The 24,441-nt window shown below is 40.2% G+C and overlaps 1 protein-coding gene across 2 annotated transcripts in view; it reads right to left on the reverse strand.

Annotated features, from left to right (window-relative positions):
- Window positions 1-24,441, reverse strand: part of LOC140239130 (general transcription factor IIH subunit 2-like) — a 63,193-nt gene that overhangs the window by 15,615 nt on the left and 23,137 nt on the right. For both annotated transcript variants that reach the window (XM_072319014.1, XM_072319013.1), the window contains 5 exons: window positions 17,272-17,348; window positions 14,248-14,278; window positions 7,225-7,288; window positions 4,944-5,047; window positions 3,290-3,398 (listed from right to left, as the gene is read on the reverse strand). In XM_072319014.1, coding sequence (XP_072175115.1) covers window positions 3,290-3,398; window positions 4,944-5,047; window positions 7,225-7,288; window positions 14,248-14,278; window positions 17,272-17,348 — 385 coding nt within the window. The remainder of the gene's footprint in view (window positions 1-3,289; window positions 3,399-4,943; window positions 5,048-7,224; window positions 7,289-14,247; window positions 14,279-17,271; window positions 17,349-24,441) is intronic.

Consider the following 24,441-nt stretch of genomic DNA (forward strand, 5'->3'; position numbering starts at 1 on the left):
TTCATTGGACGGTCAAAATGACCTCTATTCCTCTTAAGAGCATTTATCTTATCCCTTTCTAGGGAGCGATAGTGGAGAGGGCCGTACTGAATAGCTGGGAATGTAGAAATGATTTTCCCAATCACTCTGGCAACAAAGCGGACTGATGGCTTATTCTGCCCAAGTAGGTCTGAACATGCCTCAATTATTTCCTCCTTCTTACTTTCTGGGAGTGAAATGGTCATTGCACGGGAGTCCAAAGTAAACCCTAAGAATTGAATTACTTGGGTTGGTTGGAGTACTGATTTCTCAGGGTGAACAAGGAAACCAAGCTGAGAAAACAAGCTTGTAGTTGCTTGGACTGCTTTGTGAGTAAGCTCTGCATCTTTCCCTATTATGATGGTATCATCCAAGTACCCGACAACCACATGTCCTTCCTGCCGTAGGGAAGCAAAAACTGGTTTGAGGAGTTTAGTGAAAAGTCTACGGGCTGTGCTCAGACCGTTTGGCAGGACCTTAAACTGATACAGCTGTCTTTGCCATACAAACTTCAGGTATTTCTCATGGCGAGGGTGAATTGGGACAGAATAATAGGCATCCTGGAGGTCGACTGAAGCAAGGAAACAATTAGACGAGATCAAATCCATGGCTACGTGAATACCATCCATTTTGAAATGTTGGTAACTCATGTACTTATTAAGATCAGACAGATTTAGAATTATTCTGAGGCTGCCATTTTTCTTCGGCCTCGTGAAAATGTTGGACACAAATTCTCCACTTTCATGTGTACATGGTTCGATCACGTTCTTAGCCACAAGTTTTTGTATCTCTTCCTGAATAGCTTCTCTTTCTTTGTTGTCTTTCTGATATTCAAAGATAGGATAGGATCTCGATGGTGGTCCCAGTTCTGGGTCAAACTCAAGTTCATACCCTTTTTGTATGGCTGACAAAATGAACGGGTCAGCTGTTATTTTGCACCACTCATCATAAAATTGCTTCAGTCGACCTCCAACTTGAGAATTATGCATAGGCCTAGACTGAGAATTTGGATAACTTACCTCTTCAAGGCAAGCTCCTCTTAGACTCTCCTTGGAGCCTGGCCTGTCCCTGGCCTCTGCTGTGAGGGGTGGGGCGGCGGTCTGCTCCTCGTGGCTGGAGGTGCCGCATGGCGTCTGTGCGTCTGCCCCTGAAAACGTGCCCCTAAAAAAGGCCGATTTGAGGTCCCTGACTGTGGCGTATCCCTGTGGGATGTCCAGCCTGCATCTTGATATCTGTTGCGCGAATATGGGTGAAAACCGCGACGCCCTCAGAATTCTCTGTTTTGTCCCCGCATGACACCTGCGGTGGCCTTTTGTTATTCTTGCAGGTCTTTAACTTGTTTGGGCAAGTCATCTCCAAACAGAAATTTCCCAATTGGTGTTGAGGGTTTGCACAAATGCGTGAATCGCGAATTCATGTCGGGGCGGATGAGGTGTTTTCTGATGCAGCTCAGTTCAAACGTAGCATTGCTCAGAAGAGCAAGAGCATCTTGCTGCTGTTCTGAAATATCTTTGGAATCAATTGTGCGCATGAAGGCAACAAGGCCTCTGGAGAGAGAGTGCTGAACCCGCTGGAGTTTCAAGTCTCTGCTTTTTGTGCCCGATTTTAAGTTCTCCCAAATAGGAGGATTAACTCTCGGTACATCAAGCAGGCTGCAGTTGTTTGGCGAGGGATATTTCTTGGCTGTCTCTTCCAGGGAGATTTCTTCCAATTGGTGAGTAAGCATATAAGTTACTGAATGTGCTACATTATCATCCACAGCCTCCCCAATCTCATTTGGGCGTGCAAATTTCGCGGCGAGAGAGGGCACGCTACTAGCATCCGGATCCATCTCCTGTTCCCCTGTGGGGAAAGAAATAGTAGAACTACTTCCCTCTTCATCGTACTGATCATAATCACTGTCATGCTCTCTTTCATAGTCATATGCACCTCCTTGATAGGCAGAGCAGTGGGCATCGTAGCCCGCAGAGGCTGACTGACGTGAGTTGAAGCCGATCTGCCGCTATGCGAGGAGTACGTTTGTCAGACGGGAGATGGTCAATCACTTTTGCTAGCAAACCTTCCAGGTTCTGAAGTCTTTTCTCCATACTAGAAATGTCCGAAGAACCCGCTGTAGCGGTAGAAATGCTCTTCCCTTTGCCAGACTTCTCTTTCCCTTTACTTCCACCCGCTTTTGCAGTGGGCACTAACGAATGCGTCGCACTCGGTTTGCTCTTCGTGCTGTCCGTGCCCGCGCCTGGCTTTGCCGGCGTCTGGGCCGAAGTTCCGGGGGCAGAGCGCGGCTGTGCCGGCCTCACCTCCGCTGCGGTATTCGCGTCCATGCGAGCTGATCAGTCCGAAAAATCTGACGAGAATTTCCCTCTATACAGTAGGGAAGAAATCAAATCAGCTTCGCAATTTAACTACTGACATCCAACAAAAAGCGTAGTAGCTCAAAGTAACGTCGATGTCGAGTAAAAACGGCGATTGAAATGGATTTAGAAATCTGATCGTCGAGAAGAAACTAGAAACGGCGCCATATTGCGAGCGAATTGTCGGCGCATGCGCGAGCGGGATCTCATATTATGCCGTACGGAGAATTACGAATTAAAATAAAAGGGTAAAATGAGTATATAATATTAAAGAACCGGCTTACGAGCAAACTAAAAATCGTATCCTACAACGAGACAATTTTATGAAGATATATTTGAAAATATTACAACTTAATTTTTACTTTCATTGACTTGCAATGATATGTGACAAACAAACAATTTAATAAACAAAGTAGATATGTACTGAGTGTACGTTGAAAAATGAATTTTATGTTTATATTTTTCTCCATGTCCACCTTCCTGGTCTGTGCATCACTTTCTTTCGTTCATGGTTGGTTCCTGTTACGTTATACTGTAAAAAGTGGTAATTTTCATGGGCGATGGGAGCCGCTTCTGATGCGCTTGAGTTACACTTTGCGCGATGTTACCCCGTCAAAGCTACGAATGTGGCGCTTTTTAATGCGCTTGTGAGGCGATGGTGATACGCTCTAAAACCACGGTGATCGGCGACCTCGCTACGGAAGTTTTGGACATATTCAAAACTTCCGTAGCGCGGTCGCCAACCATGGCGATGGTGGCGATCCTCCGCACTTCTGAACCGCTCAAGATATGATGGAGAAGATTTAAAGCAATCAAGCCACGATCCACCGCGCTTTGTGGATTTTTGATGATCGTAGCGCCGTCTAGTGAGATGGGGGTATAATGCAATCATATGAGTAGAGAGTGAGTGCCGTACTTACAGGTACTCTGCTCTCTGATGGCCATCCTGCCGAACTTCCCCAAATCTGTCCAGTGGAAAAAGATGGTGAAAGGACCGAGCAAGGTGTGGAGCAGAAACAAGTATCAAACCTGAAAAGAGTTAAACAAAATCTGTAAGTGCTGACAAATGCTGATAATTCAGAAGCTATCACAGTTAGACCCCGTTTACAGTGAGTGAAAAGGCCGGGCTCGGCCATGGCCGAGTCCGGCCTTCATTTCACTGTAAACGCGCAAAAGGCAAATTGCGGTACCAAAATCGGCCTCACATCGGACGTAAATCAGAAATTCATTTTGATACCAGATTTTTGTTTTTTTTTCAAGTACATATTTAGGAATGCTAAAAATACTTAAACCAAATATTGGGATTCTAGGATTTCATTTTTTTCATTTAGAGTAAAATGCATGATTTCACACATATATTAGCATTATTAATAATAAAATATAAACTAGAATGTCACTATGGCAACTGGAATGCCTCTGCCATAATGCATGATTCTCCTAAAAGGTCTAGAGTACAAAGGGATGTCTTGACCATGTGTGATGACAGTTTAACATAATTGGCAAAATATCAAAATGACATGTTTGTCACAAATGTGTTGAATGTTCAGTTTCCTTGAACTAGGTTTAATCAGATGAATGGTTATATTTTCTAAGAAAGCATGTGTTTGGGGATTTGAGGATTTTCACTTGACTTATGACCCTTGTTTCAAGAAAAATCCTGCAGGCATTGCATAAATATGAGGGAAAAAGTGAAATTTTGAGGAGTTAACCTTGACCATTGACCCTTGACCTCCTGACCCCCAAATTCCCTAGATAATCACGGCCAAGTCAGTGCATGCATATCAGTTCCATGAAGATACCCAGAACCATTTCTGAGATATGGAGGGAAAAAAAGGAAATTTTAACATTTTAACTTGACCTTTGAACTTTGACCTCATGACCCAAAACTCTGTCTAGAGTATCTTCATTCGGTAGTACATGTACACACTAAGTTTTATGAAAATACCTTCAGGCATTGCATAGATATGGGGGCAATAGTGAAATTTTGAACATTTAACCTTGACCATGTGCACACAAAAGTTGATAGGCACAACTTCGCCCACTCATACATATACATGCCAAATTTCATTAGGATACCTCAAATGTGTTTTAGTTACGCTGTCTACAAAATTGATTACGGACAGACGGACAGAAGGACTGATGGAAGGAAGGATGGACGGAAGGAAGGGCTGACAGAAGGATGGATAACCTGAAAACATAATTCCTCCGGTGACACTTCGTGGTGGAGGCATAAAAATGACAATTTCAATCTATTTTTATAGTTTGGTAGATTATGCCACAGGGAATATGGCAATTTTCATGGCAATTTTAATGAGACAGAATAGGCACGGTCAGTTTGGCCAAAGATTGAGAAGTTGAAGTTTGCGATCTTTAAGACCTCAAAGATTTGCCAGTGTGACCAAAAACTTCCTGCAAAATTTCTTGCGAAACTTCCCACTCCAACTAGTGATATCTCCCTCTATGCCACTCCCATCGAACTTCTCAATCTTTTGCCAGTCGGACCGTGCCTACTGAGACCTTTCAGCCAAAGCATGCCACAACAAGGCACTGAGACATACAGAAGACTTGACTTACCACATACTTTACACTCAACAGGCAGCTCACAATACTTGCTTTCACACTGAGGGCAAAAGTAGCCTCCTGTTCCAAAGCCTTCTGACCCCTTGCCATCCAAGTGGCTGCAAAGAATACATTGTTTCTTTTAAAGGTGAATGAAACACAATATGTGGGTTGAGTGAATGCACAAATATTAGTAAAACACAACAGTGAAGTTTGAGGAAAATCAGAAAATCTGTTAAAAAGTTGCAGGGACAGAAGACTACAACTATTTGTGATGTTTTGCATGGACAACTACATACAGAAAATATAAGAAGAATTCAACATATTTTTATTTTTCTTTCCCAAAGGTGGGAATATAACATTACCCTGAGCAAATTTCACTAACAAATGGAAGGAATTTGTACTTTTTATTGAATATAAAATTTTGTGGAATTTTCTTACTATTGTTGAAATTACAATGTGACAGTGCAAAATGTTAGTCTTCTTATCTAGCAATTGAAATGTAGAAACTTCATATAACTCTTGAACAGATTTCCTCCAACGTCACTACGTATTAATTAAGGCGAAATTTCATTTGTACACAACCAGAGAAAATTATTTACCTTGTGTGAGCTTTCACCTACTGTCTGTAGGCTTCATCAGGCTGGCGTTGACTCGCCGTAGATGGAGTGTCGGCAGTCTTACAGTCTGAGAGAATAGGAATGTACGCTGAAGATAATTTGTATTGCCCCACATCACGCCCCCGTTGGATGTGGATAGCCTCTCTTATCCATCGTGTGAATTTATTGCTGTACCAAATACCTTGTAAGGATTGTGACAAAGTTTACATTGGTGAGATAGGCAAAAAATTTGGAGTCAGGAAGTCAGAACATCAACAAGAGGCAGAATCACTGGGGAAGACGTATTTCACAAGGGCCAAGAAGAAGGAGGAAGATCTCACTCCTAAAAAGTCAGCCATTAGTGATCACGTGGCTCAGGAAAACCACACCATTGACTGGAAAAAGAGCAAGATTGTGTCCAAAAATACAGCAATAAATTCAAACCATGGATAAGAGAGGTTATATCCACATCCAACCGGGGCGTGAACACATGATGAATCATGACGTGGGGCAATACAAATTATCTTCAGCGTACATTCCCATTCTCTCGGACTGTAAGACTGCCTACACCCCATCTACGGCGAGTCAACGCCAGTCTGATGAAGCCTAAAGACAGTAGGTGAAAGCTCACACAAGGTAGATATTTTTCTCTGGTTGTGTACAAATGAAATTTCGCCTTAATCAATGCTCCAGGTTATAATGCTCCAGGTTACAATCTCATTGGTCAATTCAAGTCATCCTCTTTTGTTTTACTTTAAAAAAAAAAATGATTGACAAAATTCCACAAGATATTTGGTATACCAGGTTCTCGTGGGAACAACTGATATATGGGAACCTGGTATACCAGGTTATCAATACCAGAATATTATAAACCCGTTCCTTACGAGAACCAGGTACACGTATACCAGGTTCTCGTGGGAACAACTGTATGGGAACCTGGTATACCAGGTTCCCCAGATGAAGACAAGAGTGCCTGCTTTCATGGCCTAAATTCACTTTTTTGTGGTAAAATGCCTAGAAAAGTGGTTTTGATAAAAAGATAAGAGTAAATTCTATCAGCATTTGTTGTCGTCCTGTTCGAAAAATGCATATATCAGTATTATCAACCTTTCTCCTGATTTAGTTTGCCATTGTTCACTGGCACAGGTAATTGACCGTGGAAAGGGGGATGTCATGTACCGTTTGACTGCTTTCGCACAGGTGGATTACCAACCTGTCCATTCTGTCGACGGGCAAAAAGAATCTCGCTTGGGGCATTTAAGGCACTTAAAGAATTGCGGAAGGAATGGGTAAATTCTACAGACTTTGCGCTGAGTCAGTGCCATTCTATTTTTAAAATTTTTTTCTTATAATCTGCGACCTCAAATTAATTTCATGCTTTATTTGTGGCACAGTATCATCTAAATAACTGTCTGCATAAAGGTATGTGAGCTACAAATGGGAAGAAAACAATTAAAAGGCAGTTAGCACTGGCGCCAATGGTGTGAAAATAAAATATCCTGGAATTGATATTGCAGATAATAACAGCGCAATTTCGATGAAAGCTAAGTCATTCAGTCAATTAATCACATTGTCAAGTATGCAGGGGTGATACATTGCTTTCTCAGTTGTTGTTTTAGCACAATGTTGACTTGCATGATGGATGATTTTAACAAACATTGTGATAAGCTTTACTTAATTTCTTCAACAATACTCACCACATACACATGGATAGCTTGCTGATCTTGTTCTTGTCAGAATGAAGAACATGTTGTGGGAATCCTGCAAAAGTGTTTTGTTTTAGACCATTGAACACAGTTTGAAGAACGGGAAATATCACATATTTCAAAGAGGTGTTACACACTACGGGTGAAATCAATTAGACCCCGTTTACAGTGCGGGGCTGGGCCGCGGCCGAGCCCGCCTTCATTTCAGTGTAAACGCGCAAAAGGCCAAATGCGGGGCCAAAATTGGCAGCACATTTGGCAAGGTTCTGGAGGTGGTCTCGGCCTTTTCTCAGTGTAAACGCAAACTGGGCCAAATGCGCGGCCAATTTTAGTCTGGCTTCCAGACCCTTTGCCCGTACTATTTCGCTATTCAGGATATTAACCCCCTCAACGTCGAAAACTAGTATAGTTTAAGGTGGTTTTGTCCTGCAAAGGATTTTTCCTTCGGCAAAGGCCTTTGCCCGAACGGCGACTTTGTCGCCACGGAATCCAGTTGGCAAAGGGTCTGAAAACCAGACTATACCAAATTGTGTTTGTTAACAAGCAGAGCGCCACTACAACAAAATATTGAAAGGTTTGAATTAAAAGCGCGGCCAAGCCAGGCAGTACGCAGTGTAAATGGACAAAATTGCGGGGCTCGGCCCCGCAATTGAGGCTGGGCTCGGCCGCGGCTCGGCCCAGCCCCGCACTGTAAACAGGGTCTTAATGTAACGTAGGAAGGTATTAATTTTTGTCCAGTTTGTGCTCAATTCATTGATATTGTGTTTTGAATGATTATAATATATGTTTATATATTACATATCAACCTATATATATCAACATACTTTTGTCAGGATTTGACTCCAGAAATGTCGCTATGGCGACTGGTGTGCCTCAGCCATAAATGCATGGTTCTCAATAGGTATATAGTACAATGTTTTGACAATGTGTGATGACAGTTTCACATAAGTGGCAAAATATTAAAATGACAGGTTTGTCACAAATGTGTTGAATGTTCACTTTCCTGGAACTAGATTAGCTATATTGTCTAAGAGTGCAGGTATTTGGGGATTTGAAGATTTTTACCTGACTTTTGACTCTTTTATAAGTCTATGCATTGAGGGTGTAATTTCAGTATCAAATAGTAAAATTTTAACATTTTAACCTGGCTTTTGACCATGGACCTTTGACCCTAAAATTCTCAAGAGAATCACTGTCAGTAAGAATATTCATAAACATGTACTAAGTTTCATGATGATACCTTGAGTCACTTTTGAGATAAAGAGAAAGAAGTGAAATTTGAAATTCAGCTCTTCCACTTGAGCTTTGACCCTTGACCTTCTGGCAAGAAACTTCACAGAGAATCTCTTTCGGGTAATAATTAAGTTTCAAGAAAAATCCTGCAGGCATTGCATAAATTAATAAGGGAAATGGTGAAATTTTGAGGAGTTGACCATGACCTTTGACACCCCCCATTCCTAATCACCGCCAGTGATTACATGCATATGTTCTAAGTTCCATGAAGATATCTTGAGCCATTTGCAAGATATGGAGAAAAAAGTGAAATTTTAACATATTTCCTTAACCTTTTGACCTTTGACCTCATGACCCAAAACTCTCTGGGGAATCCTTATTTGGTACTACAAGTCTACACTAAATCTAAAGAAAATACCTTCAGGCATTACATTTATAGATAGAGGGGAAATAGTGAAATTCTGAGCATTTGACCATGACCTTTTGACCTTTGATCTTGAGCATGGGCACCCAAAAGTTGATAGGCACAACTTAGCCCACTCATACATATACATGCCAAGTTTCATTAGGATACCTCAAATGTTTTTTAGTTATGCTGTCCACAAAATTGATTACAAATGGATGGACAACCCAAAAACATAATGCCTCCAGCGACACTTCATGGCAGAGGCATAGAAACAAATTGCTAAAATCAGGATACTTATGAAACAAACACATAAGACTGCTTGGTTCAAAACAAACAACTAGAAATGTCACTATGGTGACTGTATGCCTCCGCCATAAAGCATGGTCCTCCTGGTAGGTCTGGAGTATGTCTTAAAGACCTAATAAAATGCTTGCAAAATGTTTTAATATGCAAAAGAAATGTAAAATATATGTCATGATTATCAATGTAAATATGTTGTCAGTGTCGTTCCGGTTTTTATCGCTTCTAGAAACTCCCCCAAATATCACATTTTTGGAGGACCCCGTTGCAGCTTTTGCGAAAAAGATAGTCACGTGACCAACACCCTTGAACCGATTGATGACGTATAAGCACGGAGTTGTGCTCAGTTAGCAGACGCCGCTCAGCACAAGCACTCAGATAACTAGCTTGGTACACGCGCGTACACGATAGCTAGCCCGGCCAGGCCCGGGCCCTGCGGGATGTGCGCTCCCGGTTGACCCACTGACTGTCGACATGTACGCATTACCACGTACATTATCACTAAGTTAGCTTGCACAGATACCTGGTACCTCGAGCATAATGTCTTCCCCTATATGGGTAAACTTCGACATTGATGATGATGATGAAGACTGCAGCTCTGACGGTAGCGGAGAAGAAGAGGAGGCACATGAAGATGAAGGGGAAGATGGGGAGGGAGAGGCAGCCGATGAACCAGAACGTTATCGTGGGGCTGCACCTTACCGATATGAACCAGCTGCATCTCCCCCGCTGCCAGTGCAAGAGCGTATGAACATGGCACCAAGCCCGAGAATAGACCTCACGGAAACGATCGCCTGGGAAATACAGAGTGGTATGTCTGGTATGCCCCCATATAGTTTAACGTTAGAAAGGATATACTGCATTCTATATGATTGACATTGTAAGTTGTAACTGTTTGTCTAGTAAGTAGATTACAAGAACAGGCCCAGCTCGCTCACAAAGTGAGCGGCTACTCCGGCCGCAGCAAGCAAGCGGGAGCGTCCCGGCCGTGGCCTGGGCCGTCAGCCGGCGCTTACAAGTTAAACTACCAGTAGTAGTCTAGTAGTAGATCTAGTAGCAGTCTACTAGTAGTTATAGTAGTCTACTAGGTTAGTAGTAGTAGTCTACTAGTACTACTACTAGTAGTAGTACTATTACCACTACGGCACTAGGTCTAGTAGACTAGTAGGTAGTAATAGCAAAATCTTTGGTAGTAGTACAGAGGCTACACTCTAACGCCTAACGGTTAGGGGGGTATGTTGTTACAGGGCATGGGTCGAGGCTCAAAAAGGGGAAAAAAAGAAAAAAAAAAGGACTAACCAGTTTCCCATAGTCAGTTTCTGCAATATTTGTTATCAGTAATTTAGATGCGCCATTTTCTAAGAAAAACGATACCAAGAATTATCGTCAATTTTGGTCGAGTAGTTTTTGTTTTATGCTAAAAATCATACTGTGGAAGGAAGCCCAAACGCCGTGCTTATCTACCGATGAATGCCACGGTGGGGCTGGATTCACGAGTAGGTCTAGGCCTATAAAGCAGGCGAGTCGCCGTAGTATTAGTACAGACACGCAGTGGTGGTGGGGCTATCGTGAAATAGGTCCCATCGCAGTGCGCGTGCACCGTACCCGTCCGTTTGTAGCAAGTAAGGGTAGGTCCTAGGGTTTAGGGTTAGGTAGGGTTGTATTTATGGTTAAATTGGCCGTTAAATTAGTCGAGGGCCATATAATGAAGTCATTTTCGCCGCATTCACGAGTATTCACTGTGGAAGGCAGCCCCACCGCCGTGCTTACCTACCGAGATGAACGCCACACAGTGGGGCTGAAACAGGCGAGTCGCCGTTAGTACAGACACGCAGTGGTGGGGCCTATTTCACGAGTTTGCCGAAAATAATGGATATCCAAGCGTACCACAGTTGTAATCTGTATTATTGGCAGTATTAAATCCGATACAGTTCATTAAATATTCTTTTGTCTAAAGGCTTAGCCAATGACAATAATGCAGCGCAGCACCTGCTATGCACTCGCTAGCTCGCTCCCCCGCCAGCGCTAGCCAGTCAGTGCATGCAGCCGCCGGCCGGCTGTCGCTGCGCTGCGCTAGCATAGCCTTGCCAGCTCGCTGGCTACGGCTAGACTGGTCGTGAACGACTCCGTTCTTAGACGTCATCACAATTTAAAAGTGACAGTGCACCGCATGCGCCGAAAGTATAGAAAGTTTTCCAAAACCGAGGAAATTGCATCCATTATGTTAACAAATATAGAACAAAATTCAGAACAGTAAAAAACCCCGCACAACGATAGAATTACTTAGAATCTAACATTTAATATTATTACATCATTGAGAAAAAAATGCCTAAACCATTTTATTAGGTCTTTAACAATGTGAGATGATAGTTTCACATAACTGGCAAAAAATAAAAATGACACATTTCATTTCTGGATAGCTAAATTGTTTGAGAGTGCAGGTATTGTGGACTTTAGCATTTTCACTTGACCTTTAATCCTTGCCATTTGACTCCATGGCCCACAATTCTTCAAATAATCACTAACTGGTAACATCCATTTTTATGACAATGCTTTGAGTTATTTTTCAAAATACGATTAAATTGTGGCATGTGAACATTTTTCCTTGACCTTTGACCCCATGTCCAAAATCTTTTTTCTGACAGAATCATTGTGCAGTGATTCATGTGTAAACATGTACCTAACTTAAAAGTTACATACACAGAGTATTCTCCAAGGTATCGAGAAAAAGTAATTAGAATTACAAAAATGTTAGCATTTTAACCTGACCTTTGACCCCATGTCCAAACTAGAAGTGTCGCCATGGCGACTGGTATGCCTCCGCCATAATGAATGATTCTCCTAATAAGTCTATAGTACATCTGGACAATGTGTGATTACATTTTCACAAAATTGGCAAAATATTAAAATGACATGTTTGTCACAAATGTGTTGAATGTTTACCTACCTTGACCTACCTTTAACTGGATGAATGAGAGAGCATGAATTTGGGGATTTTAGGACTTTTACTTGACTTTGACTCTCTCTTAAGTCTATGCATTGAGTAATTTTCAAGGTATGGAGAAAAAGTGCAATTTCTGTATTGAATAATAAATTGTTACCATTTTCATCTGGTCTTGACCCTTGACCTTTGATCCTAAAATTCATAAGAGAATCATTGTCAGGGAGAACATGCATAAATATGTACTAAGTTTCAAGAAAACTTGAGCCACTTCTGAGATATGGAGGAAGAAGTAAAGTTCAGCACTTTCACTTGATCTTTGACCTTTTTGGCAAAAAAAAAAAAAAAAAAAATGGGCTAAACATGTATACACCAAGTTAAAAAAAAATCCTCCAGGTATTGTATAAATATGAGGGAAATAGTAAAATTTTAAATAGTAAATAGTAAAAATAGTAAAATAGTAAAAACTGTTACCCTTGACATTTGACCCCTGACCTTTGACCCCATGAACCCAAAATTCCCTAGATAATCATTTCCAGTCAGTACATGCATATATACTATGTTCCACGAAGATACCTTGAACCATTTCCAAGATATGGAGAAACAAGAGACCCTTGGGTCTAGCGCTCACCTGAGTATCGCAAGTTCACCTTTCACGCAGTCACTAATCTAAATTACACACAGCTCTACCGAAATTTGACCAGGCATTCTCAAGTAGAAGATGAACATGAACAATTTATTAGGGCCCAAATTCGGACCCCCCCACTCATAGTATCAATTTTAGCTCTATCACTTCTGGTTCTAGAGAAGAACACCTTTTTAAGATCCCTTAATTTGGGGGAAGGGGGGGGGGGGGGCTACGAGCATGGTGCCCATTTTAACAAATTGAGATCCTAACCCCCGAGGGATGCTACCTGCCAAGTTTGGTGAACATTCATCATGAGGTTTTCAAGAAGAGGATGAAAATGTACAATTTAGGCCCTAATTTGGACCTCCCCACCCCTCCCCCCTGCCTGCAAGGGGGGCACCCCTGGATCTGCTATCAAACAAACTTGAAACTAGTCATTAATGTACTGACTCATAGTATTAATTTAGCTCTGTCACTTCTGATTCTCGAAAAGATTTTTAAAGTGAGGCAGTCCTCACGAATTTTAAAAAAATATGTTGTTGTTGGTACCTCCAATGAACTACTTTCACTAAAAACAAACTTCAAATCACCAAATAAGCTCGTAAATTTTGGTTGAAAAACAGCGACAGGGTTCAGTTTCAGCCCACAGGGTGGTGAGTGAGCGAGAGACAAGCCCTGCAATGTGCTTCAACTGTTTCATGCAGCACAAAAACCGATACATCGGACTGCGTACTGTTCATGCTATGGATTTTACACGAGTCAGAAATGACAGTGGTCTTGGTTTTTTTTTTTGTTTTTTTTTTTTCTGGCATAACCGTGCAACAAATATCACAGAAAAGATATGTGGAACACAATATGAGCATACTACCACAAGTCATATACTGAAGTTTCATTATTGGGCAATAACAAAAAATGTGAAAAATATGAAAACTTAACAATTTTTTAAGAGACCAAATTGTCTTTTTTGGAGGCCAAGTTTCGAAGTTACTTTCACAGGTTTATCCTCAATAAAATCCAAACTAACTAGCATTGTCAGTTAGAGAATAGTTTCTCCTTCAATTTGCTGTATAGATTTTATCATTTGATGGCTTCTGAGACAGATATTGTGATTGTCCTGCAACACTTCCCCAGTGTTTCTGCATAATTCTATGCAAATGAGACTTCCAGGTTGTACTCTTTGGCCGAGTTAATTGCACCGCATCGCCGCACCAGTATGGTGAAATGGTGGCAATAAAAAAAAAAAAAAAAAAGAGTCAGTGGTAAGCACAAGATCAAAGAACTCGTAAAAATGATCACTCTTCTTTCCTACTTCCCTGCTCAGGCTCTTTTCAACTTTGTATACAGATAAGCATTTACAATCATAACATCATTTGCAAATTCTACATGATCTATAGACAAAAGTTGCTAATATAAATAAAGGCATGCAAGGGTCTTTACGAATTCATTTGGTGGGGTAAGCATAAATAATGAGTGGACAAAACTAGACTGTAAGTCAGATAAACTCACCCATTCTTATAGGAGATGGTTCTGTGTTCATCTGCAAAGAAAAGTGTAGGTTCGTATTAGTCACAAATGTTGGTTAGAACTGACTGAAATCATAAATGTGCAGGAAATGACTCTTACTTTCATTTTGTTGTCTCCTCTTGGTACACCAGGTTAGGGCTCGCTGCTTGTTCACCCCCCCCCCCCCCATTTGTTGCTACTGTATTTCACTCTTTTCTTTCTTTATCCCTCTTTTGTTCCACATCTTGTTTGATGTTGCCTCCCTATTCATCCTTATCCTTTACAGGTTGCCCCCATGGTCTTCGGGAACATCACCGACCCTCCTCTGCCTTTTGTCTGTCTACCCTCCTGCTTTAATCCCCCTCCTTTACTTGTTGGGCCCCTTGCCCTTGACTTCCAACCCATCCCTTTTGCTTTCTTTGTTCTGTGTCACTAGCCCTCCCCTGACTGTTCTTATTGAGTGTAGTCCTTCAAACTATTGTATGTGATTGCTTTCCGTGCCTGTTTGTCATTTTGCCTCTGACAAAGATTGCTAAGGACTGCTGTATTGTTTTGTTCAGGGAAAGATAAAAGTTGTGAACTTTAATGAAATATGAACTTTGAGAGCAATATTTGCCATTTTTTAGAAAGTGGACTGACACCATAAGTGTTTCAATGCAGTTTAAAATTATTCATTTTTGACCCACTGAGGACGGTTTGATTTTGCTACTAAATGCATTTCCCATAGAAGCTTGCCCGAGTGTACTGGGGACTCGTCCTCAATGGGTAAGGTTTAAGGGGATGTGGAATTGGGTCCTATTTTATATATCACTGTAAAGCTAAGAGTCTATAGAATTCACATACAGGCCTAAATAAAATCTCATTTTTTCGCCACTTTTGACTCATTTTGACAGAGCGTGTCACATATGTACTCATTTATAAACTTTTGATCTTGTGCTGGATCTTTCTACATAAACTATAGGGGTAGAAAATGAAAGAACAAGTTTTTGGCATGTGTGCCAACAGTGTAAATTTACAACAGCATGTTACTTACTCATACACTTCCAAATGCTGATATTTCAAAAAGTACCGAACACATTTAATATGATCTGATTTTATTCATTTTCATATCACTTCAGTTCTCAAATGAATTTTTTTTATTTTAAAGGACAACTCCACTTTCATAAACATGACAATTGAGAGAATGCAGCAATATTAGTAGAACACATAGGTGAAAGTTTGAGGAAAATTGGACAATCCGTTCAAAAGTTATGAATTTTGAAAGTTTCAGTTTCGCGATCGCTGGATGTGAAGACTGCTATAGCTTGTGATGTCATATGAGTACAACCATATAAAGAGACAATGAAGAAAATTCAACATATTTTCATTTTTCTCGCATTATAGAAGAGCACATGACTTGCCTCTTTGAGAAGACAGGGGGAGTAATATTACCCTTAACATATATCAGTTACAAGTTGAGGGAATGTGTTCTTTTTTCAAAAAATGAAATTTTGTGGAATTCTCTTTATATTTTCCTTGTATCGTTGTACGCATGTGACATCATCAAATGCAGTAGTCTTCTCATCCAGCAGTGACTGCACAGAAACTTTAAAAATTCATAACTTTTGAACGGATTGTCCAATTTTCCTCAAACTTTCACTGATGTGTTCCACTTATATTGCTGCATTATCTCAATCCACATGTATACGAAGGTGAACTTGTCCTTTAACTCTTTCTGAACTGTTCCATACAATAATGCTGAAGATGGAACAGGTGTCAAAGGATTAGAAATTCAACCCTGCCATAAACCTTTGAAATTTGCATTTACAATACGCAAAAAGATTTTCAAGAGATACGAAATGCATTTTCGATATGATGCATATGTGTAAACAACGAAAAGACTGCTCATAGGTTTGACTACCATATTCGCCGGCGATAAGGCCACAGCTCCAGATAAGCTGCATCCTGACTTTGATGATAAAAAGTAGGAAAAAATATAGGAGTTTTGTTTTGATCAAAACTTCAGTACTTGTCTACATTATATTTCTGAAAAATTTTGTTATTTTTCCGTTTTTCCATGGGTTTTCTAACAATAATTAATATTTGTTCGATATCAAGTTTTTCCAGTTGATGCAAACATTGTGTCAGGATTTTGAATGATTATTTCTGTGTGTAGGGCTCTAATGTAAAGAATGACTGAGTGTGTGTTCAACATTCACACGCACTATTCAATAGCCTAGTATCAGTGTGTCTTCATTCACACACACTGTACTATTTGATAGCGAGCATTGCAGAGATAGTGTCATTGTGTGATTTGTGCAGGATTGCAATTGCCACAGTGGTTATGCACATTAATTTGCAATTGTGCTGTGCTTTCTCTTTTTAAACTTTTATTGAATTGGCACCATGCAAGTGGTAAGTAGGTAGTGGAAAAAAAAAAGTTACCACTTGACTGCAGATCATAGCATCGTCTGTAAGGTTGATTAATTCAGTGGTTGATATCATGTTGCTCCTATGCACATTGCATAGTCCCATACATGATTCTCTGTGTTGGTTAAGTTAGGTGATTTTCTGAGCTGGAAAGACGATAATTCACTTGGGCTGGCGTATAGGCTGCACCCTGACTTTACGGCTTTATTTTTGTGAGAAATAGTGCAGTCTTATTGTCGGCGAATACGGTAATTGATAAATGTCTTCATACTTATGTTTTTCTCTACTTATAATGTGTACAGTTATAATGAGGAACTGGATATAATGAGGTAATATCAGTGGTCCCAAGGACCTTGTTTGACAGGATTTTACTGTATAATGAAACCAAAACATACTTAGCCATGGTCTCTCTGGAAAAAAGAACTGTGGAAAGGAAAGTAGAAAAAAGTGCCAAATATAGAATTTAATATCAACCTTCTTATGCACGAGGCTTGTTTTGATTTTCACAAAGTTTTGATAATTCTTAATATATCAATGCAAGTCCAAGAGAACACTAACTCCCGCCATGATTAATAATGCTTAAAGAATCAGATAATTATAAGAAGGCAAGATGCTTACCCTAGCTGGTGGAGGAACGGTGTGTTCAATCAAGAGCTCTTTGAAATGACTTTCATCAAGAATGACTCCATAAGTGCCTGCAATATGAATGGAAATAATTTACTGATTGAGTGACTGATCTCACCTCTATCAACAATAAACACAAATGCCAAACTTTATAAAAGTATAAAAGATATTACTAAATGAACACTTGTAAGATATAAATATTATAACTTTAACATTACATGAAGCCCAGGAAAAACTTGTCAATGCTCACTGATTATCACAGAAAGGTAAATAGAGAAGATATGCACAGAAATGACAGGAACAGATTCAGAGATACTATACTAAAAATATATGTAGGGCTTGGGGTTGGTCAGCTCTCTAGCACACTCAAATAGGCACATGGGGCAGCACAAAAGTTGCTTTGCCAAAATCTGCTGGCTAACTGACTTGTAGCTGGATTATAGGAGAACTACAGCTGATTTTTAGCATTTTATATTTGAACAACGATGAATTGGTTATACTTGGTACAGAATCTCATAAGTGGTAGTGGTTGGGGAAGGAATAAGAATGTTTTTCCAAATTTATAACAAATCACAATGAACAAGGATGACGACATAGCAGCTTCATCATACGAATGCATGAGTGAGAGCTTAAGAAAGCAGGACAAATGAAGAAAGCATGACCTTTGTAAAAATTCTACACAGGTGACCTTGTTAAGCAAGCGGTATTGTAATGGACTGCATAGCTACATTTCTGAAATATAATGTGAGCCTCCTACTCATGAATTTTTATGGTGAGCTCCAACTCATGCATTCATATAAATGGTGAAGCTGCCACCTCATTCAGTGTAATTAGCGCTAACGGCGTATTACCTACTGTTTATATGGAATCTTCCTTTTTTTCTTATTCTTCTTTCTAACAAATTTTGTGAATGCAGTATCTCAACAATGACATGACCAATTAATGTGAAATTTTCAGTCAATATATAACATGTCAACATCTGGATAAAGAAATCTTTTCATAACGTCAATTCATCTGTGACGTCATCTAGGCGCCATTTTGTGATTTTGACATGATGTCAAATGATCAGTCATATCTTCATAACTAAATGTCATAACTTTATCATTTTTATTGGACATCAAGTTTCATGTGTCACCTGATCATCTCGCATAGTGTACTGTAAAACAAGGAATGTTCGCGTGCATTTAAATTCGCGAATTTCGTGAGTGCAAAGATTCACAAAATTAAAATGCACGCGAAAGTTCTTGTCTAGACTATATGCATTAAATGCCAGTAGCAGTTCGCGAAAATTTCATGCCACAAAAAAGGCCGTCGGCTCCAATTGGCGAAAAATTCATGCCGCGAATATATCATGTTTTACACTATATCAGTCAGGCATTCAAGACGCTGCATATGATGCATCACATGTTACCCCGGGGTACCACGTTGTGTAGTGCCACCTCACGTCCAACCGAGGACAGCCGCAGAGAAATGCATGCACTATGTGTGCATGTACATAGTCATTCCCATGCCACTGCATGTTATACATGTACTATGCATGCATGGCACGCTGTGCTAGCAATAGCGTTTGCTTCAGTGCAGTGCAGTGCAGTAGCTCCAGCACCAAAATAATTTCCACTTTTTGGGAACCAGGTTATAACCTTTTTAAAAAAATAAATAATTCAACAAAATGGCTAATTTTTATTTGGTACCCCGGGATACCATTTATGTCATCATATGTGCATGTTAAAATTTTGAAATGGCTCAAAATGACTTAATGACCGATTTTCTCCATAGATTAAGGACATGGTGTGGGTGAAGTTCCCAACAGACAAAGTTCATCGGAGAGCGTGGAAAAATCTGCTTCGAAGGAAAGACCACCTCGACCTGAAGTAAAACTTGCGCATTTGTTCGAGACATTTCCAGAAAGGAATGTACGATCAAAGTTCCTACACTATGTAGGATCTCTGGTACGATTTTCCAGAACTGCTAACTAGGAAGTACACGTCCCAAAAGTGATCGATCAAATATTGGTATTGCGAGGTGATATCACTTGATATTGGCTGTGATAGGGAGAATAAAAAAACGATGTCGAATGGAAAGACAACTGTCCGAAATACAACAAATTCAAACGTGGATGCATATCAAGCAACAAGGCAAGTGCCATAATGTCTCGCCTATTCGCGAACAAGAAATTGTACGCGAATGGGATATAACAGATAAAACAAGAGACCCGGGGGTCATGCGCTCACCTGAGTATCGCAATTTCACCTTCCATGCATTTTTGCACACTCATACCTGAGAACATTGGAAACTTAGGTCTGCATATATGGACAAACTTGGAACTAAAGTCATCAATGTACAAACTCATGGTATTAACTTTGCTTTATCATTTCTGATTCTAGAGTAGGAGATTTTAAATATTCCTTAATGTGGGGGGGGGGGGGGCGGGCCCCCTAGGGGCCCCCAAGAGGGACATGGTGCCCATTTGAAGGAATTGAGATTATATCCCCCTAGGGATGCTACCTGCTAAGTTTGGTCAAAATTCATCATGAGGTTTTCAACAAGAAGATGAACATGTACAATTCAGGTCCCATTAGGACACATCCCCATCCCCTCTCCTGGGTCCCAAGGGGGGGGGGGGGGGGAGCACCCCTGATTCCGCCAATCCCATGTACAAACTTGAAACTACAGTCATCAATGTACTAACTCATAGTATTATCTAAGCCCTGTCACTTCTGGTTCTAGAGAAGATTTTTAAAGATTCCTTAATTTTAGGAGGTTTGGGCCCCCTGGGGGCCCCCAGGTGGGCCATGGTGCCCATTTGAACAAATTGAGATCCTATCCCCCTAGGGATGCTACCTACCAAGTTTGGTGAAAATCAGACATGGGGATCTCAAAGTGAAGATGAAAATGTACAATTTAGGCCCCATTAGGACCCCTCCCAACCCCCTCCCCTGGGTCCCAAGGGGGGCACCCCTGATTCCCCCATGAACAAACTTGAAACTACAGTCATTAATGTACTAACTCATAGTATTAACTAAGCCCTATCACTTCTGGTTCTAGAGAAGAAGATTTTTAAAGATTCCTTAATTTTAGGGGGTTTGGGCCCCCCTGGGCCCCCCCCCCCAGGTGGGCCATGGTGCCCATTTGAAGAAATTGAGATCCTATCCCCCTAGGGATGCTACCTGTCAAGTTTGGTGAAAATCGGTCATGGGGTTCTCAAGAAGAAGATGAAAATGTAAAAAGTTTACGCACGACGGACGATGCACGCCGGACGAAGGGAAATCGTAATAGCTCACTTGAGCCTTCGGCTCAGGTGAGCTAAAAAAAAGAGATATAACAGATAAAAAGAGATGTAAAAGGGTAAAAATTTATGGCAAAACAGAAACGTGCCATAAAAACTTAACATTGGGCCCTTAAAGTTCCTTGACCCCTGCCTGTGACCTTTGACCTTGTGGTGACCATCCACTCCCCAAGGGACATCTACCATCCAAGTTTGGTCACAAACGGACCTATGGATCAAAAGTTATGACCCATAATAGAAAAGCGCCATAAAAACTTAACATTGGGCCCTAAAGTTCATTGACGCCTGCCTGTGAGCTTTGACCTTGAGGTGACCTTCATAAATGGTAAAACGTGAAACTTTGTATGACCCCTCTTCCCTCGAAGTTTGATTGCAATTGAAGCCCAGAATAAAGAGTTACTGAAGTTTTTGTAGCGTTACGGACAGACGACAGACAGACGGACAGTCGGACGACAGACGGACGGACGGTCGGAAAACGGACGGACAGATGCCGCAGGCGATCCCTTAGTCTCCCCTCATAGTCTGGGTGCCAAAGCCACTTTTTGGGCCTAACCTTGCTTTACCGTCCACCCAATGTTTTTTGATGGTTTTACCCTATTTCGGGGGTGCTGAATCCGAATCTGGATGATGCAACACTTGCATCCTTGAGGCTTTTGAGATATTCAAGATGGCCGCCAAAATGGCCGCCCGAACTGGAAATTCCCACGTATTTCCTTCTAAATGGTGATGAATTGAAAACAATTGATGGTTTTACCCTATTTCGAGGATGCTGAATCCTAATCTGGATAATACAACTTTTGCATCATTGAGGATTTTGAGATATTCAAGACGGCCGCCAAAATGGCCGCCAAAATCGAAAATTCCCACGTATTTCCTTCTATATAAATGGTGTGAAATTGAAAATAATTGATGATCCTATACCCTATTTGGAAGGTGCTGAATCCGAATCTGGATGATGCAACTCATGCATCCATGAAGTTTTTGAGATATTCAAAATGGCCGCCAATCAAAACCGGAAATTCCCATGTATTTCCTTCTAAGTGGTGAGAAATTTAAAACAATTGATGGTTCTACCCTATCTCTAGGGTGCTGAATCCGAGTCTGGATGATGCAAATCTTGCATCCTTCAGGGTATTGAGATATTCAAGATGGCCGCCAATGTGGCCGCCAAAATGGACGCCAGTTAAAACCGGAAATTTCTATGTATTAGCTTCTAAATGGTGAGAAATAGAAAACAAATGATAGTTTTACCCTATTTCGATGGTACTGAATCCGAATCTGATGGATGATGCACCTCGAGATAGTCAAGATGGCCGCCAAAATGGCGGCCAAAAGGGAAACTCTTATGTATATCCTTCTTATAAAAGGTGAGAAATTGATAAAAATTGATGGTTTTACCCTATTTTTTTTTACTGAAAGATTTCAGGTTTTCGTCAATGGCACAGTATGACATTGCTGTATATACAGTGAAACCAGCTCTATACCCGATATCTTTTGAATTGGTACGATATAAGTGTGCCAGCAATTAACCTTTCAAGAATACAGATACTTTTGAATAATTGCAAGATTACACTGTTTCCTCTACATATAATGGATATGTTTTGAACACTAACAATCAATGGACAAGACATGTTCATCTAAATCATATTGTGATAGTGATGTAGAAAAGTGTATTGAAATTACCCAACATTACCTGTCTTCATCCATGAGCAGTTTTAATCTCTTCATCCATGAACACTCAAATTGGTTATTTGGTTTATATTCCTGGTCTTGATGACATTGGTTGAAGACACGAGTGGGACATTTTTATAGTTATGCTTCAATTTTTTTTGTCGGCAATATGATGTAACATTATATATGTTTATATGGATTATATATATATATATATATATATATATATATATATATATCACAGGTAACGCGCCGTGAAAAAAAAAATGAATAAAAAAAAACACGACAACATGGAAGGTAATAATTGATAATCCAGTACTTACGAATATCATAATCGCGCAGAGTGCTTTTGAAATTACCCTTTTTTTTAATATTGATAGTGGTCATGGATGCAACCATTTCCAATGACGTAATCAGAAAATGCGACAAGTTTCACAAGACTACGAGGCGAGACTCGTCAGCCTATAAACCAAGTTTCGACACCAAATACCAACATGCCATAATTTAATTTTACTCGATTGATAGCCGAAAAGGTTTAACTTCACATCTGTGGAGCCACATTATTGGCGACCACAAGCATTATTTTGTAACAATTATGCATAAAGAAATTTTCAGTCGTATGTTTGTGTTTGTACGTTTCAGTATGATGTCAATATCACTTCTTTTTTTTTTTTTTTTGCAGTACGTGTTAAAGTTCCGTTTGAGATCGGAATATCTCAGTATATTACAATACCATTGTGACAGTCATTTTGGATGTCAATAACTTTTGGCTGATTTGACAAATTCGCTCAACTGAGTTGAATTTAAGAATACGAATTATTGCTTTTCACCCTACATGGTTATAATCCCCCGCTTCACGTTCATTTCATTTCATTTCATTTTTATTTCATTTCCGGCCAAAGCAAATATGACAATTGCATATAAACAAATTTAGTACAATGTAACTTTTACATTTCCAAATAGAATTTAGATACACGTCATAATATGTTTACATGAATCAATAAACATACTTTAGTTGAAGAAATACAGTACATGGACAAAATGTGACTGAATCATAACAAAGAAAAGGTCGAAAATGGAGGGGACTGCTAAAAAGCGTTAGAGCACAGTACTTCACAATTTAAGTGTAAGCAAATGTTAAGGAGTTTTCGTTCATGCAGGACATTTATAGATGTCCCAAAACCTTCAAAGACCTTCAGCACCCTCGAAATAGGGTAAGACCATCAATTTATTCTAAAATTTTTACCATTAAGAAAAATATATTAACATTGGAATTTCTGCCACGTATATTGGCTATCATCTTGGACGTCTAAAAACCCTAAAGAATGGACGAAATTCAGCAACCAAGTTTCGAGGGTGCTGAATAGGGTCTAAAATTTTCCAATATTTGACAGTTATTTTGGCGGTCATCTTGGACATCTCAAAACCCTTTAAAAAGAACACGAAAGTTGCATCAACCAGGTTCGGATTCAGCACCCTCGAAATAGAGTAAAACCGCCAACTGTTTTAAATTTTACACCATTTAGAAGGTAATATAGGGCTTACATGGAAATTTTCGTTTTTGACGGCCATTTAGGGGCCATTCTGGCGGCCATCTTTATTATCTCAAAACCCTCAAGGAAGCAAAAGCTGTATCCTCGAGCTTCAAATTCAGCAAACTCAAAATAGTGTAAAACCACCAACTATTTCATATTTTACACAATTTAGAAGGAAATAGGGGGTCTACATATGAATTTCCGTTTTGGCTGTCATTTTTGGAGACCATCTTTATCATCTCGAAACCCTTAAGGATGCAAGAGTTGTATCCTGAGCTTCGGATTCAGCGCACCCAAAATAAGATAAAAACCACCAATTGCTTTCAAATTGTCACAATTTAGAAGGAAATACATGGGAACTTCCGTTTTGGGCGGTAAATTTTAACGGCCATATTGAATATCTCAAAATCTCCATCAATGCAGGAGTTGCATTATCCAGATTCTGATTCAGCACCCTCGGAATAGGGTAAAACCATCAATAGTTTTCAATTTCTCACCATTTAGAAGGAAATACATGGGAATTTCCGGTTTTAATTGGTGGCCATTTTGGCTGCCATCTTGAATAGCCCAAAAACCTTATGGATGCAAGAGTTCCATCATCCACATTTGGATTCAGCACCTTCCAAATAGGGTAAAACAATAAACTGTTTTTAATTTCTCACCATTTAAAAG

The sequence above is a fragment of the Diadema setosum genome, chromosome 15 (genome assembly GCF_964275005.1).
Source record: "Diadema setosum chromosome 15, eeDiaSeto1, whole genome shotgun sequence".
NCBI lineage: Eukaryota > Metazoa > Echinodermata > Echinoidea > Diadematoida > Diadematidae > Diadema > Diadema setosum.